Source organism: Periplaneta americana, chromosome 13, assembly GCF_040183065.1.
Source record: "Periplaneta americana isolate PAMFEO1 chromosome 13, P.americana_PAMFEO1_priV1, whole genome shotgun sequence".
In the NCBI taxonomy this organism is placed as follows: domain Eukaryota; kingdom Metazoa; phylum Arthropoda; class Insecta; order Blattodea; family Blattidae; genus Periplaneta; species Periplaneta americana.
The window spans coordinates 128,365,468-128,384,617 of record NC_091129.1 but is presented as its reverse complement, the minus strand read 5'-3'; the positions used below and the strand labels follow the sequence as shown (position 1 = coordinate 128,384,617).

General features: G+C 38.7%; 2 protein-coding genes across 7 annotated transcripts in view; one reads left to right on the top strand and one right to left on the bottom strand.

Moving 5' to 3' along the window:
- LOC138712423 (uncharacterized) overlaps positions 1-19,150 on the bottom strand; it is a 216,227-nt gene that overhangs the window by 149,693 nt on the left and 47,384 nt on the right. The gene's annotated exons all lie outside the window — the stretch shown is intronic.
- LOC138712422 (alpha-1-inhibitor 3-like) overlaps positions 4,564-19,150 on the top strand; it is a 118,705-nt gene continuing 104,118 nt past the window's right edge. Inside the window, exon 1 of one of the 2 annotated variants that reach the window (XM_069844216.1) lies at positions 4,564-4,786. In XM_069844216.1, the coding sequence (XP_069700317.1) occupies positions 4,704-4,786 (83 nt within the window). In that variant the 5' untranslated portion in view covers positions 4,564-4,703. The remainder of the gene's footprint in view (positions 4,787-19,150) is intronic. The other variant, XM_069844218.1, reaches the window with a different exon arrangement.

Sequence of the window (19,150 nt, the reverse complement as noted above, 5' to 3'; positions counted from 1 at the left end):
AAAATATGTATGCATGTGGTACAGTTAGACATAGGCGTATTGGTTTGCCACACGACGAAAGAAGAGACCGCGACATGAAACGTGGTAAGAATGATAGCCGTACGTCATATGCTGGAGTGTCCTGGCTCAAGTGGAAGGATAGAAGGTCCATTCTTTTCCTTTCTAATTACCACGCAACACATGTGAAGTGGCACTTTGCCTTAATTAAACCAGAAACTGTTTCCTTTTGTATCATTCGCAATAAGTCTGAAGGCATTGTGTTCTGCAGTATTGCACAGTGGTTCTACCATGAAACCACCCATTTTCTGTGTAAAAAATGAACATTTTAAAGATTTTTAAAATTTGAGGCACTTCTCTTAGACAAATAAAAGTTTAATTTCATTGCAAAAACAATTTTTTATTTCCTTCCCAAATGCGTGCATCAAAGGGTTAAGAGAGGAAAAGCATACTCTTGCCCTTGCCATGAGGAATTTTGTGGCAATACATACAGCCGACTAGTTTTATTTATTCATTCATTTCAAGGTGTAAACATATAAGGGATAATTAAAATTACAATGTTCACGTAGCCTATAGAACAATAATAATCATTTAAAGCAAAAAATACAAATACAGTATGAATGAATGAATATTTATTAATTTGTCCACGAATGGGTTTTCACCAGATGGCAGTAACAGATAACGGAGATAAATAATAACAAAAAGAGATAAATAAATATAAGAATAATCGGCTGCAAATCTAAACACTTAAAGAGTTATTTCTAAACACTCTCATTCATAGTTTTCTGCCCAATAGGTCTTTCACTGTAAACCCAACATCCTCTTTTTCGCCTTTCTCTTAGTCTCCGCATATGATTAATATATTTTAATGTTATCTACCTTCCGATACCTTCTTTTTTTAGTTGGTTATTTAACGACGCTGTATCAACTACTAGGTTATTTAACGTCGATGAAATTGGTGATAGCGAGATGGTATTTGGAGAGATGATACCGAGGATTCGCCATAGATTACCTGACATTCGCCTCACGGTTGGGGAAACTCTCATAAAAGCCCAACCAGGTAATCAGTCCAAGCGGGAATCGAAGCCACGCACCACGTGCCCTTCTTCCCTTAACCTTTGGAACAGTCGTGGAAAGATGATATGGGCCGGATATCTCCTACGTGGGTACTTGTCCCGATACAATCTGTGACCTTGTCTACTGTTCCCATTGGCTCATCCGTATTCGAAAATCAGGTCTGCATATTCCGCTGTCGTGTACTCATACATTACACTAAATGTATACAGTAAGTAGGGTAAAGTTGCCTATTGCCGTGATATCCCTAATTCCGTGATACGTTTTTTTCACTATCACGAGATTAGGTATCTTGCTTGAAAGTTTACAGATGTCTCAAAAGTAGGTGAAAGATGCACTCTTTCAAGAAAGATGTCTGGCGTTATGATCGAACGGCAAAGCTTCGACTAACATTCAGTTTAAAAAAAAGTATCACGGGATTACGGGTATCACGGCATTAGGCAACTTTACCCTAATTATAGATTTATAAAATAACAATATATATTCAATAAATGTACAGTAAATGTAAATAAAGTGGACAATAAATTAAGACAAACGCTAATGTAAGGATATAAATACCGTATATAAAAATGCTTTTATGGACGAATGTCACACAGTGTTACAAAATAGAATTATCAGTAGAATGTGTGGCTCTCTCGATCTCCCGACCTAATCCCAGTGACGCCAAGTAGAGATAATGTATGAAAGTTGTTTCGTCCCTGTGAGAGGACGGAATTATCGCTAGAATAATGGAATACTTACACGGTTTTCATGGGAAATTAAATCGAAACAGGAAAAAGTTCTATTTGTCGCTGAGAGGAGGTAGCGATTATGGAAAGATTTGACTACATTATACACTGCTAGCCCCTATATACCAAGAGCAATCTTGTGCAGCTTGAGTGATGCGTGCAAATAACGATCGCGGGTTCGAATCTCGCCTACGCAATGGATATTTCTTCATTCTTAATCTTGTGTCTTGTATTGTCTCAGGTATAGATTCTTTTTTTAGGAGGGTCCGAAGGCTAGTACCTGAGCATGAGGCTTATCGTACAACCTCCTTATATTGTCGGACGATTGCTGGAGTCCCTATACCGTATGCCTGCACATACGTGATTCACTGCTTGGTGCCATCTTACCGATTCAGCTACAGCATCCAGTTCTGACTGAATCAGCATAGACAGGAATGCCTCTCCGTCTCCCTAGATGTTCTATCGCCTCCTCAGATCGATGGCATTTGTTCGCACTTCACGTACCACGTCTTTCTACATCCTATATTGACCTGAAGAACTCTGCTTCATAGATACCGCGAGTCACCAAGGCGCCATCTGAGTTACACTCACTGACCTGCCGTAGTCCGCTATGAAAGCTCTACGCCTCCCCGCGATCTGTGCAGCTTCCCTAAACAAATTACACCTGTAGGCGAATCCCAGTATAGTGAAACTTCCCTTAACGGACACTTCCCAATAGCGGACTCCTCTCAATAGCGGACTCCTCTCAATAGCGGACTCCTCTCAATAGCGGACTCCTCTCAATAGCGGACATTTAAAAATTCCCCTGCAAAATAATATTGGTCCTTATGATAAAATTCTTACAAATAGCGGACATTCTCAATAACGGACGCGGACACTGAAATGTATCTCCCAACAACAATTAAAACTTCCAAATAACGGACAGCGTGAAAGAAAAAAGAAAAAGAATGTTTCAAATTAAACGGAATTCTTTGCAACAATCATTATCGTGCATTTGAACGTTCTTGTACTTTATTGAAGGAAAGCAGCACAGTTGTTAGTTGTGATACTGTACGTGAGCAGTCCGTACTTTCTTAGTTTGTCAAGTTGAGTATTCGGAAGTACAGTCACATTAAAAAGTCACAAAAACGTAAACGTTTGTCACTAAAAGGGAAAGTGGATATTGTAAAGCATAGTGAGAAGGAGAAATTAAGTGTTCGTGAGCTGGCCACAAAGTTTAATGTGGGAAAAACTCAGGTTAGTGAAATTTTGAAAAACAAAGATGTTATTTTAAAATCATACACTGAGAATGCAATTCTAGATTTCTTTGTGTAAGGTGAAGTGGTAAAGTGACTGATGTTGATTTCATTTACAAAACATTTACTGGTACGATTTCTCTCTGGATGAATACTGTAAACTATCTCACTGTCTACTGTACTGTACTGTAAAATATAGTGTTGAATATGTATGAGAAATTTTAATGTACTGTATATAGGGTACTCTAAAATTCCCCTTACAAACTTTTAGGACTTGTTAAGGGGACTGAGTAGATAATATTTTGAATTGGAACCCATGTCCGGTGCTACAGCCGTTTGAAAGCAAGCACTGCCTGAACGTACTGTACGTCACGTGTCTCAACAAGTAATAGCTTCGCGATTCGTCCGTCTGCAGCGTTACATGCTGTTCGGGAACATCTGGACTGACGATTCGAACAAAGATGGATAGGCCAAGGTGGTCCAATTGCATGGCCTCCACGATCACCAGATTTGACTCAATTGGACTTTTTCTTCTGGGGTCGTATGAAGAGTTTGGTTTATGAGACTCCTGTAGAGACAGCAGAAGATCTGGTGGCACGAGTTGTGGTCGCTGCAGGAGAGATTGCAGATATACCAGGTGTGATAGAGCGCGTTTACCAAAACATCATTCGTAGGTACAATGCGTGCAACGAAGTTGGTGGTCGCCACATAGAACCGCATTTGTAGTGGATTTGAATGTTAACCATCATTTGAAAAGGACAAAAACAGTTTAAGTTGAACTATAAACAAAAGTGTTTGTGACAAATGATTCAGTTTCCATTTTGTTTCTTTGGTTATTAATGTAAAACAAGTGATGTACTGGGTCACGCCTCATAATAAAATTAATTACTTGTAAAAGTGGTCGCGTTAAAAACATGTTTTCAAACGGCTGTAGCACGGAAACGGTACGTTTCCGGACATGGGTTCCAATTCAAAATATTATCTACTCAGTCCCCTTAACAAGTCCTCGAAGTTTGTAAGGGGAATTTTAGACCACCCTGTACATACTAACGATTTTCTAAATAGCGGACACTTCTCAATAACGGACATTTAATTTTTCCCCGGCGGTGTCCGCTATTGGGAAGTTTCACTGTACTATGTTTGTCCGATATGATCGACCTGAAACTATTGAAGATGATAGATGAAGTTGAAGTTAATGAAGACGAAATAAGTCCGAGATCCAATTAGGAAAGTTACCCAGCAATTCTGCTTCAAGAGGATGGGGGGGGGGGAACCTCAGGAAGAACCCAACCAGGATTTGAACCCGGGTCGATTCGTTTCATGGTCGGCATGCTGTTACTCCACAGCGGTGGACCATGGGTATCTTACTGCGTGTGAGGCGAGAAAAGCCTAGATATGTACGCGAGAGTAAAACCGATAAGAAGGAAGCAGTAGCTCCAGATGCATCCACTTTAAACCGCATCATCATTCATTCGCAGAGCGATGACGGTCCCTGAATTACTAACGGCTCTGTAGTGCTGCTCCGGCCGAGTGAATGAGCGATGATAACGCTGTGGGGTGCGTCTCGTCCGGCAGCACTGCTCCGCGATGTTCTCTGAGTGCAGCACGTAGTCTGTTCGCTACCGTTACAAGACCTGCTCAACTGCGTGTGATTTGATATGCGTGTGTAATGTTCGCGATGATGAAAATCACGTGTGCGTCTCTGCTCCTAACCCTCTTCGCTGTGGTCCAGGTGCTGGCATCGGCCAACAGGTAAGCTTGCCTTTAATCACAGTCTAGTATATACAGTCACGAAGCTCAATATGTAGTAAATATGCGTCCATAGATAGTTGCTAACCACTAGGATCGCTAATATCGCCTCATTACAGACAATGGGAAATAGTACCGGCATATTCTATTGTTCCTAGCACCCTCACAACTCAAGCTTCGTGACTGTATATACTAGCCTGTGCTTTAACTGTGGTCCAGGGTCTATCTTCGGCCAGCAGGTGAGCCTGTAATCTTGACTCTCACTACAATCACTACTTTTCACTAGCTTCTCATTACACTAAGTATAGGAAATATGTGATCCTATAAGAATTGACTGAGATTCTTTCAAAGAAATATATTTTTTTTCAGCATCTCTGATACAGAAAACGTGGTAGGTAGCATAAGGCCTGTGTATAACAATATTATTCTAATGAACAGTTCGACTATTTGGTATATATTCAGTGTCAATTAATTTTCAGATATAAATATACATAGCATCTCCATTATGAACCTGCAACATTTTAAACGCATACAGTTAAGGGAAAAAATTGTGTAAAATAATACTATGCAAGAAAATATTGTAAAACTCTCAAAGCTTTCAGTTCAGTGCACTTCAACATGGGCGCCTCTTATAGCACGAAGAATGACCAGTCTGTATTCGATTTCATGCCATGTAACATGGAGAATATTTACTGTGACAATTATGGTAATTCCAGTCTAGTATATACAGTCACGAAGCTTGAGTTGTGAAGGTGCTAGGAACAATAGACTGTGCCGGTACAATTTCGCATTGTCTGTAATTAGGCGATAGTAGCGATCCTAGTGGTTAGCAACTACCTGTGCATGCATATTTACTATTTAATTGAGCTTTGTGACTGTATATACTAGACTGTGGTAATTCGTATGTGCTCTTTCAAATTTTCTATGATGTTGCGTAATTTGTCTTTTATGTATCCGCACAAGAAGAAATCTAGCAGGGTAATATCGGGAGAAAGCGGAGGTCAAGGATTAGGACCACCATGCCCTATCCAGCGATTTGGGAATGTCTCATTTAGGTAATCTCTGACGTCACAACTCCAATGTGTCGGGGTACCATCTTGCTGAAAAGTTATTGTTGGCTGCATATGTGTTACCTGTGGCACAGCAAAAGATCTCTGCACATTTTCAATAGCCTCTTCCTGGATACCGGGATTCCCGCCTCCGTGTCCTTTCAACACACTACTGTTGGTCATAAACTTACTATAATCACTCCGTGACAGTCTTAAATGTCGGCGGGTCCTTATTGTACTCACGACGAAAGTTTATTTGCACTTGAATAATCGATTTTGTCTCTGTATACCATCAAACAACATGGGCACGCTCGCTAGGAGTCGCCATTTTATAAACGATTCATTGTTGCAGCGTAACTATGGCTCTGGCGTGTACTACGAAATTGTTGCATAAACTTTTCGGGTCTGCGATTATTTTCCGACCAGAATCACAGCTATATATCCTAACATTAAATTTAAAATAAACTTTTAAATGTTAAGAGTTTCACGGTAGACACGCTGTATATTTAGCATTATTATTACATACATTCCCGGACATTTTCCCGAATCAGCATTCTCGAACATCCATTTTCCCTGAATAGCATTTTTCCCGAATACAAAATTCCCGACAGACTTTTCCAGATTTCTTTGATTTCCATTTTCCCGAATCCACATTCCCGATTCCTTTGATTTCCATTTTCTTTGATATCCATTTTCCCGATAATACAATAGCGTACATTAGCATACAAATGTATTTAATATAATTATGGTATAATTAATTACACTTTCTCCTTACAAAGTGAAATAATGTCCAAGTGTCCTCAGGTAATCGAGGTGTCTGTTATCGGCTGTAAAGGTGTGATAATCCTGCACGATAATTCGTATTCGTATTTGAAGTTGTTGCCACTCTCTGTGCGGCTGGCCCTTTCAGTACTTGCAAGTTATTAGGCTGTCCAGAAGTTTTTTTTTTTCCTGGCAACATGTAGTGCTTATAAGTTCATGTCTTTTACTATAGTTTTTGTAATTTTTTTGTTTCCTGGCAACATGTACTGATTGTTAGTTCATGTCTTTTACTGTTCGGGAATTTTTCGCATAATATATTCGGGAAAGCGAATAGTAAAGGAAATTCTGGACCGTGGCTTCGGGGACTTGGCTTCGGGAAAGTATTATTCGGGAAAAGGTAGCTTCGGGAAAATGTCCATTCGGGAATGCGTGGGAAAGTATTACATAATAAGAACACAAGATGGGCATCTATTCGAAGACGACTTCCAAAAAAATCTTCCGAAACCATCCGAATGAAAATGTTGTTAAAGGCTATGTTTTATTTAACGACCCTCGCAACTGCAGAGATTATATCAGCGTCGCCGGATGTGCCGGAATTTTGTCCCGCAGGAGTTCTTTTACACGCCAGTAAATCTACTGACATGAGCCTGTCGCAATTATCCGAATGAAAATATCACTGGAAAATTATACTGTAACTGCATGGTTACTTAGCATCATGTTTGATAGTGAGATGGTACTTTGGCGAAATGAGTCCGAAAACTCACCTCACATTCAGTAGGGAAAACCTCGAGAGGGGTGAAACCCAAGCAGATAATTAGCACAAATGGGAATCGACAGCACACTAGACGCGCTCACATAATGGGCTTCCCTGACTGTGTAGTGAGCACTACTCAGTGCCACCGCGGAGTCATCACAGGACAAGTACAAGACAAGGTGCAACAACTATAGTCGCGACGCTGTTATTCCCGGCGTGACTCCTCCTCTTTGCTTACGTCTTAGGAAGTGAAGGCTCTATAAAGTCTAGGTAGGTAGTATCGTTTGCCATTTTTGTTCTTTCGTTGCCGAGCTATCAGACAAGGAATTTATTTGTCACACCGTTAAAGATTATCATGTCGTAGTTCCTATGATAAGAAATCAAACGCACTGTAATTCAGCAAATAATTGAACGGCAAATAACGTCCTCGTGTGCTTTCTGCGAACGCCAACGAAAGAGCCAAAATGGCGGGCGATTACATTAAGTATTTATCGAGCCTTAGGAAATGCATAACGTAATCATTAGCGAATCATAAGACGCACACGTTTAAATGTAGCTGACCTGCAACGTGATTGGCTGCCGGAAATAAGAGCGACGGGACTATTGTTCCCACAACGGGAATCAAACCACGGACCGCTTGGTTGAGTAGCGCACCCGTTATCCACTGAGCCATCGCGGTGAACCTTACCGAAAGCCATCGCTCTGTGCTGTAACTATTACAAAGCCAGGGAGGCCCGTACTGTGAATATGTTGTTTGTTGTTCCTGTGATACACGGAACCTGCCTACACCGCATAGGTGTGTAAGGTTCTATTAAAAAGGAGGCAGAACACTACAAAGAAAGAAAAATAGAAATAAATCAATTTGTCGGCCAATGTGTCCTTTTTTGGACCTATATCGATTGCCGAAGATTACTTAGAATGTATTTCTGGTTTCCCTGAGAATAGAAGTTTGAACTTGTTTACTTAAGATTATAGTGCTTATCTGCTGACATACGACATCTGGGTCGCGAAGTTCAGTTGAACAGAGCTTTTACTAAAATTACAAGCGCTCTAAATTCTCTCGGATTCGTGAGAAATTCACGAATGAGTCACAATATTTCACTTACATACAAAGATTCTTTGTATGTAAGTGAAATATTTTGACTAGAACGCTAGAGTTGGTGTATGATTTTTGGCATGCCTAACTTTAACGTTCCATCTGGTCGAATGGTTACTATGTTTACCGAGAGCGATGAGTTTGTATGGTAAATAATTCTAAACTCGGTTTCCTATCCAATAGAAGAGGAGCAATACTGTGAGCTTTTCATAGAATGGGTTGCGGCATAACTAATAATTGTGTTTTTGATTAAAACGATAGAAAGGAACGATAGAAAGGTCAAGCTAATCCCTCCCATCTATGTACTTACATATCAAGGTTTTTTTTTTTAATTGAGATTATTTTTGCTTCGAGATCAACAAAGTCCCTGGACTGCTGTGCATAGGCATCAGATTCTTTCTCTACAAAACCTCAAACATAGGTCAGGTCTGGAAGATTTGGAGGCCACAGGCCACGTAACTAGCAAATGTGATCCATTTCTGCGTTTCGCGCAATGTCTAAACACTTTTCATGCGGTTCAGATGAAATTGGCAGGTTGTGTACATTTGTATGGCACAGCATCACCTGGCTCTTCTAGAGACTTGCTGCCATAGTAGCGCTAACTACAGCTTCGGTTTTGAAAACACGCCTGCGTCCACCGGTGCGTGACATGTTGACAGACTCACATTTTTTTTTAATGTGCGATACTTTAATATAAATTTTATTCGCAGCTCTCAGAACATAATACTCACGGCGAAAACGAATTTACACCTTCACATTCTGTAAAATACAACACTTATTTCGCTCGTTGCTTTGCAGTAAACGGCATTTTGTCTATTTAGACGTTGCTAAGAGACAACCCGATTTCTTTTGTTCGTAAAAGAGATACAAAACTACTGTTTTTAAGTAAAGCCTTAGAAAAAAGATTTGTCGCAAAGATACTTCATAAGTCCCAGAAAAGAGGCAGTGTGCATGATCAGACATGCAACGAAACAAAACTAATTTTATTACTTCAACTAGTAGCCCTCTTGTGACCCAGGTCGCACGTCCTCTGATCATGCGCACTGCCTCCTTTCTGGGGACAAAGTATAGGTATATGCCACAAAACTTTTTTCTAAGACTGTACATCGAAGTGAAATTTGAAAATTTTAAAATATTAGACTTACAGTTTTCGTTTTCGAAAACACATTATTTGGCATATAATTGCATACACACCAATTCTCAGCTCAGTTGGTAAATGTTTTGTACATTTTTTTAAAGGTAGTAGTAGGTTATTTTACGACGCTTTATCAACAGCTTAGGTTATTTAGCGTCTGAATGAGATGAAGGTGCTAATGCCGGTGAAATGAATCCGGGGTCCAACACCGAAAGTTACCCAGCCTTTGCTCATATTGGGTTGAGGGAAAACCCGGGAAAAAACCTCAACCAGGTAACTTGCTCTAACCGGGAATCGAACCCGGGCCACCTGGTTTCGCGGCTAGACTCGCTAACCGTTACTCCACAGGTGTGAACTTTTTAATGTATCATGAACACATTTTTTTCCCCACTTTCTAATATACAAATATATTTTTTTAACAATTTTATTACGTATTATGTTCAGCATATCGTCACTAATAATAATTGAAATGGAAAATAAGTGTGCTCCTTAGTTTTGTTTAAAAACATTATTTAGATTACTGTAGCTCAAATGTGAAAAATACCACTATTTTACAAATATATTTTAAAATTCCTTTCAAATCCTACTCATATAGCCATCCATTCATGTAGTATAAATTGCGGAAGGCGTGGAAAAAAATATCATGCAGCTAGATCAAAATTTATGGAAGGAGAATGGTTTTGTACATAGGCAAAAAAATGCAAAAAGCTATAAACCGAGAAAAATGGAGTTAAACAGCAAAGACTGCTGGGAATTTCAAGCGCGCATATCTTTAAAAATGGCTGCCAAAAAAAGTATCCTAAGAGGCTCAGGTCTCTGAAATTTTGTAAGGAGCATCTGTAAGCATCGATATATTTTTAAGAGTAAAACAAAAAATTGGTATTTTTCATGAAAAAATGACATTATTTTACTTCAATTTAATCTTAATATCGTATTTTTTTTTACTTTTTTATATGATTTATTGATCGGTCAGCGCATTTAGTGCTATACAGATCACTTCTAAATAAATACAAATACAATACGTGACACAGAATTGAGGGCAGCCTAGATTGGTCTCCTCAGTGAACAAAAAATTGTTAATAAGTGATATACAAAGGGGGTGTGATGATAAATTTTGATTATAATATGAGGTCCATTGGAAATCGGCTCTTGATTCTGGTGGGAAATGTGGGCTTACAACTCTTGTACCATACCTGATATAATTTATGGCAACTTTATGTCTCTCAAACGGATCCAACTGTAGTTTGCTGAGTATTTTCACTGCAGTTATTTTCCTCTTCTAGAAAAAAAAAATGTTATGTTTTATTTAACGACGCTCGCAACTGCAGAGGTTATATCAGCGTCGCCGGATGTGCCGGAATTTTGTCCCGCAAGAGTTCTTTTACATGCCAGTAAATCTACTGACATGAGCCTGTCGCATTTAAGCACACTTGAATGCCATCGACCTGGCCCGGGATCGAACCCGCAACCTTGGGCACAGAAGGCCAGCGCTATACCAACTCACCAACCAGGTCGACTCTTCTAGAATATTTCTACATATTTATCTCATTTTTGGACGTGTATAAGATCACGCGGAACTCATAATGACGCGGGAACTTCATCTATAACACCACGGGATATCACAATGACAAAAACATCGATAGCCTGAGGAAATTCGAACCCACGACCATGTTCGAACGTAACAGTAAAGTTGCATTTTATCCGCTACGTAACTTATACCATTGTTAAGAGGACAAGACATAAACGTGCCTTCGCTCCTTACGCCTACTGGAATAAAAATTACCTTATAGCCTATTCGGAGCAATTTAGCTTTCTCAATATTCTCCTTAGCCAAGTGGTGGTGACTCATAGGCAAATCTCAATAATTAATTAGCTCGTTTCCAGAGTAGTCTCGCATCATCCATCAAAACTGAGTAAAGTCTGAAAATAGACTTGAATAGTAATGCTACACTGACTCACAGTTATCACGCTCCAACATCTTGACTTCCGTTTCTGGAAGAGCAAAAAGCAAACAACTCTCCCAACTATAGAATCGACTGCTGAAAGAAATCAGTCTTTTAAACTGAATTAACACAGTGTTCCGGTGACTCTGTTACAGACATTTAGGGGTAGTAGGGAGATGAAAATATATAGACAGCATTGTAGCCATGATTAGTATGAACAATTTTCGTATAGAAAACCCATGAGCGGAAACGTGTTCTTGATATGTGTACTGTGTAGTCGGTGTAGTTAGCTAACATCGAACTAAAGGCCATCTTTCTGAAATTCAGTTACAGACTTTCTGTTCCTACAAACACTAATAAATTCTCATCAAAATAATATGAGCGCTAGTTGACATCGTGAAAAAAATTTTGACTATTTCGTTTATATGACGTCATTCCATTTTCGGCCAATGAAGTGTAATGAAATTCTGAATTCCAACAATCACAGTCATACATCGCGATAATTTCTGCAGCTCGATTTATCACCATCAATTTATCGCATGGTCGTTCTTTTGTTTAGTCAGTGTCGCTAACTGTTTCCACGTAAATCGATGAGCATGAATCCATAAAGTGCGAAATTCTGCTGCCACATCTACATCTCCTAATTCCATGTCCATTGTACCTAAAGAAAATGACACTCCTTCATAGCAATTGTTTATTTAATTAATGTATTAATCAGTTTATTTGTAATTATACTATAAAATGTTTAAATTAAATTACGATTTCAGCTGATAATGAAAACGTATTTCTGTTATAATAACAAGAGAAAAGCGCAGTACATGTAATTAACATTTTTAAACCTGTATTTCGCTTTTCTCAATTGGCATTACTGAATAACAAACAATTTCTTTATTGCAGTAATCGTTATTCATCTATTTCGACTTCACAATGTCTGAATAGGTTAAGTATTCATAGTTTCCAATTCCTCGTCTATAAATGAAATGCCTATCAGTTGTTGCTTGTTTGTTTTTTTACTTGGTTACGCTGTACCAATTACGAGGTTATTTAGCGTCGATGGGATTGGTGATAGCGAGATGATATTTGGCGAGATGAGGCCGAGGATTCGCCATGTATCACCTAACATTCGCATTACAGTTGGGGATCACTTTGGAAAAAACCCAACCAGATCAGCCCAAGCGGGAATCGAACCCACGCCAGAACGCAACTGCGGATCGACAGGCAAGCGCCTTAACCGACTGAGCTACACCAGTGGCTGTTTGTTGTTGCTTAGTCAACTGTCCGAATGCAGATCTGTTTTTAATTAATTCATTGGGTTATTTTACGCTGTATCAATATCACGGTTATTTAGCGTCTGAATGAAATGAAGGTGATAATGCCGGTGACATGCGTCCGGGCTCCAGCACCGAAAGTTACCCAGCATTTGCTCGTATTGGGTTGAGGGAAAACCCCGGAAAAAACCTCAACCAGGTAACTTGCCCCGACCGGGATTTGAACCCGGGCCACCTGGTTTCGTGGCCAGACGCGCTGACCGTTACTCCACAGGTGTGGACAATGCAGATCTAGACCTCACAAGTGATACCAACAAGGTACGACTTATGAGGAAACTAAAATTTCTCTTGATGCGAGTCTTCTCGTGATAGCAAGAAAACTAAATAAGTCGAAATTATTGTATGTAAGTAATGTACTTACAATCCAAATAAGCCTAACATAATGCAAGGACAGATACATTTAAACTTAGATAAACTTTCAGCGCACTGGCCATGACTTCGATGCCAGATAGCTCTTTTAATGTACGCTGTAAACAAGGTCCTGTATCTATTTGCATGAACTTTGTAATGTTTACAAACATCATCATAAGAACACCATACTAGTATATATATTTTACAGCAGCGGTTCTCAACCTATGGTACGCGTACCATTGATGGTACGTGAATCACCGCTGGGTGGTACTTGAAGTGTGAAATAAAAATATAAATTATAAAATATAAACCTACACAACTTTTTTTCTGTAGGCCTATATTTTATGGAACACTCCATTAAATAAACTAAAATAGTAACTGTTCTTTAATTAAACACGCCTAATAAAGCAAACAATTATTGGTATTGTAGGAACTTTTATTTATGTCCCTGAGAACGACACTTGACGAATTTTCTTTATACATTTGGTTAGCGGCACAGCTACTGTCCTAAATTAAAAATAGCGGTACACCATTGAAAAAGGTTGAGAATCGCTGCATTAGAGAAAACAAAGTTATTTATTTTACCATGAGCCTCCAATATTACTTATACCGGTTAGCACATCAAAGCTTGTAACTACCAAACGCAACGATTCCGGACGTGGGTTCCTAGACGAAAATTGTTCATAATCATCTAAAACCCTTAAAAGTTGTAACAAAGACTCTGAAACACCCTATATAACGATTTTAATAGGCTACTTCTGAACACGAATCTATAAATGAAATCATTTCTCTGAAAAATTATGAACTTTCATTAATTAATTACCACTGATGTTGGTTTTTCGTCTCATTTCGACATCTATGAGCATCTCGAATCAACACAAATCCACTACTATTGTGACTCTTTAACCATGTGGTTAACATGACGCAAGAAAACCCCTCAAGATAAAGCAAGGGCCAACGGCATAGACAGAGTTCGAGCATGAAATTGAATACCACTTTGGGCTGATCAACTCATGGCTTTTTCTGAGAATTCCCAACATTCAGAATAAGTATGCCTACTCTCGGATTTGCTATCACAAATTTCATCGACATTAAATAACAGCGTAATTTGATAGCGCTTCATTATATGACCGATTACTCCTGCATTGGCTGCGTGGTTTAAAGCATCAGGCTGTCACGCAGGCAGTCCGGGTTCGTGTCTCGTTCAGACCTCGGAATTTTCATTTAAAAATTGGTAGTGACACTTCTAGCGGATCAGGGCTTTTCTCTAGGTTCTCCAGTTTCCAGATGTTAAGCACCAACATCATTTCGTCCGATCTGCATTCAATTATCACATAATTGTGTTCTCCGATCGCCGCCTGGCACCTCGCAGAGATGGCTGATCTAGGAACGATAAGGGCTGTCTCTTTAGCATAGTCAACTAGCGTGGGTTGAGAATGAGCCTTAGTTGGACTTGGTAGTGGCAATAGAGTTCGCAGTCCCTCTTTTAGGGTGGTGGTGGTGATGATGATGATGATGATGATGATGATGATGATGATGATGATGATGATGATGATGATGAAGATGATGGTGATGATGATGACGACGATAATAAATTACTCATTAAAAATAAGGAAATTTAGAACAAAAAATGTAAGAAGTCTTTATGTAGAACATAAGTCTCCAATTCATTACAGGAGTCCGCCGGACTCTATAACGTCAGCTTTTATGCAGCGGATTACCATAAGAGTAACGATATAAAGTTACTTATGTACAGATACGGAAATAAAATTTGTGCGAGATCGTGCGTATTTGCTTGGTTTCCGCACAAAACCAATCCGCGGAAAGTCTAAAATTCCACGTTCAGTATTCCCAACCTAACACACACAACAATTTCCCTCTTCTTACCGCTTAAGTGACATATTGATTTTACTGCTTTAGGTTTTAACATATTTTTAGAGACGTTCAATATAGTGATAATTATAAATTGGAAACTTACCACTACAATTTCACCTAAATTGCACTGTTAATTAAATATTTGCAAAAATTAAGTAAACTCTAAAACTCCACTAAAGTTACTGCATTCGTGATGCAAGTAACATTAAGGAAGCCGTGAAAAAATCAACAAGATTCCAGACTCATCTTGGCGGCTACTTTGACCGGCAAAATTAAACTTGCCGATGTTATTACTGCAATATGTTATATAAATAATATTGTTAAAATATTAAAATGAAAAATCATTATATAACTTTACCGTTTGTTTTAAGTTCGCATTTATAGACTGGGGGGAAAAAAGACAGATGTATATCACGGCCTGCTGGAGTATAGTAAACACAGAAAACATTTTAAAGCAACAATGTTGAAGATAAATTTTTTTTTTTGTTTTTTTTTTTGCAAATTTGCCGTCATTAAACAGAAACCAATATGGAGATTTCATTGCACCTAATTAGAAATTACTCTTTCAGGTATGTAATAAACGATCTTCGCACAAAATAATGTACGATACACGAGCGGTATGTTTTCTTTCAATTCTCGGAAATTAAAAAAGCTCAACTACGTTTCGCTTTTCAAACTTTTCCTCGAACATGAAAACTTCAACATACCGCTCTTGTAACGCATATTACTATTGGAGCTCTCTTACAACACATTGGCATGTGCAGTAAAGGAGAGCCCCTGTGTATATGCTACTTGTGGATAGTCGTGCGTGATTGTTGCCTACATACAGGCAGACTCCCATCAAGACTCGCTCCAATTTCAATTCCGTATCGTACAAATGTGTGTGTGTGGGGGGGGGGGGAGTGACAGACAATATTGATAATAATAGTAGAGGCGTTGAACAATGGTCACTATGTGCATAACTGCTCTTTTGTAAGCCCTTCCGGAATCACGCTGTCCACACATTGACCTATTTACAAGTGACAATGGATGAAACTGTATTTATATTTATCATCAATTCTACTGTTAAGAATTATATACCGTACAAAAATATAGAACTTACTTCATAGATTAGTAGGGTAGTAATATTTTATTTAATGACGTTTTCAACTTTAGAAGTTGTTTAGAGTCAAAATTCAACGTGGGCGACAACTGACAGATAAATTTTGCCTGGGACCTTATATAGGGCTCTTTTAGTGCCGTAAAACTACGACAGGAGGAGCACATGCTCAGGATTTTATAATCGTTTACAATTCATCTCCTTCGGCAGGGTTTGAGTCCGCAAACCGCGGAATCAACGTCAAGTATTGTAACGGCAAGATCGTGAAGACGTCTATACATACATACATACATACATACATACATACATACATACATACATACATACATACATACATACATACATACATACATACATACATACATACATACATACCAGGAGGTGTCTAGATTCTGTGAATTAAATAAAAAGTGTGCATACTGTAAAATGCAGTGATTTATACAAAACTGTCTTCATAAAAAAAATGGTAACCATCATGGTGTACAGGATGAGCGGGACTTTTATTCCAAGACTGCGGTCGTTCGTGAGTTCGAATTTCACTTGGACTGGTTGGGTTGTTTTCGAGTATTTCCCCAAATGTAAGGCGAATGGCACGTAATACCATGGCAAATCTTCGGACACACATCGCTAAAGTGCAGTCTTGTTATTGCCAATTATATAGATGTTAGACTTCCGCTCAATTGATACAGCATTATTAAATATCCAGTTAAAAATAGTAACTTCCAATCAATATTCTTATTACAGGATTAACACCACTCAAATAAGTATATTTATCCTATAAGATTATGCTGTAATACATATTTTATAACTGTCTTTTGTGCTAAGCTAACAAATATGCAACTTTAACAATTAACATGACACAAAAATGATATTACTTATACAATATCAACATATCTACATCTGTATCTGGGGACAGTGGAAAGATTAACGTTACAATATTGCGTACAAAAGAATCCGATACTGTAAATGCAATTGAACTACGAAAGTTTTAATCAAATTTAGAAGAGGACATTTCGATCCTTTAACAAAAGGAGGGGTTTTCCCTCAACCCAATATGAGCAAATTCTGGGTAACTTTCGGTGCTGGACCCCGGATTCATTTCACCGGCATTATCACCTTCATCTCATTCAGACGCTAAATAACCGAAGATGTTGATAAAGCGTCGTAAAATAACCTACTAAAAAAAACAACAAAAAAGAATCCACATCTGTGGAGGAACGGTTAGCGCGTCTGACCAGGTGTCCCGGGTTCGAATCTCGGTCGGGGCAAGTTACCTGGTTGAGATTTTTTCCGGGGTTTTCTCTCAACCCAATATGAGCAAATGCTGGATCCCGGACTCATTTCACCGGCATTATCACCTTCATTTCATTCAGATGCTAAATAGCCTGAGATGTTGATACAGAGTCGTAAAATAACCCACTAAAAAGGGGAGAGAATGGACATGAAAAGTTCGGGAAAGAGTGTTGTCTGGTCACTCTACATATAGACATACACACAATGTAGTACAAACTGTGGAAAGAGAACGCACTTACATTGAAATTCATGTCAGGGCTTGTCATGTTTGTGAACGGTTTCGAGAGGTGTGCTCTGTCTAGTAAAACCAAGATTCATGGAACTCGGCACAAACTGAATACTGCATGTACAGACTTGGGAACCAATGGCTTAAAGTGTTGCTGCGGAATAACATTAATTTTAATGTAATTAATTCAGGGACATAAATTGCACTTTCCTTCTGCAGTTACGGCATAATTGCTCAAGAAAGAAAAGATTCAACAATAAAGTGGTTGTCGGACAACTACGCCGCAACATTGAGCAGCTGTGGGCGGATGTGGAAGAATGAAGGGCTATGGTCCGCTCCTTGTTACTACTGAACAGCCACTTTACCACTTATTGTCCATTACTACAGCATACATGGTGACCTGCAATGCAGGCACGCATTTTCCTCTGGCACATCTTTAACGAAATTGCTCATAACGCTGCTTTCAGACATGGATTTCGTCATTTATCCTTAGATTATAAAAGTAAAATTTGGGTGCCCCGTGTTTTATATTTACCATGTAAAGTCCTTCAATAAGGGAACTCCATAAAATTATATCTGTAATTTCTTTCTGAAAAAATAACTACAAAATTACTGGCCATGTTATATTTACAGAACACTATTTTGCGTTCCATAGTGAAATTGAAGGCCTCTCTTTCAAAGTAGTTTATATGGCAATTCTTTAAATTGACCCCAAGGTCTGTACATCTAGTACGGCTCTGGAAACTTCCTTATTTTCGTACCTATGAATAAAACGAATGCATTAATACACTTATATGCCATCCTAACATTATAAACACGTTGTTACTACATTCAATATCGTGCGTAATCGGCTTATTATGGCACGCGTGCCAATAATAGCAACGACGTATTCGCTATGACGTAATACCGGAACGCTTTCTGACAATCTTGCTTACTGCTTCTACGCGCCACGTAACAAGAATTGAAATGCAGGATTCTGTAACATATCATTTATTTACAATAATAATTTTGTATCACTTTTGTAATATCACATAAAACAGTTCTGTGGTTCAGAGAAACTATATTAACAAAATAAAGGAACATTTGTAACAAAATTTGATACCTAAGGTATTTAACTAGAATTTGTAATACATGCAAGGTCATCCAGTTCTCTTTATTAAATGTCAATACCAGGCGCAACTGATCGATACGAACATAATTATCAACACATATGTCAGCTATGGACGCTGAATTATTTTATATATATTCTACAGCACTGTAAGCATCATCTCTACGCAGACGATTTACAAATCTATATCCATACAACCCCTGACTCACTCAATGACGCAATACAAAATCTTAACGAGGACCTTGAATCTATATCTGCATGGGCCAGAAAGTTTGGTTTGACTCTCAATGCAAGAAAATCACAAGCAATCCTAGTGGGACATCAACGTCCATTATGCAATATTACTCC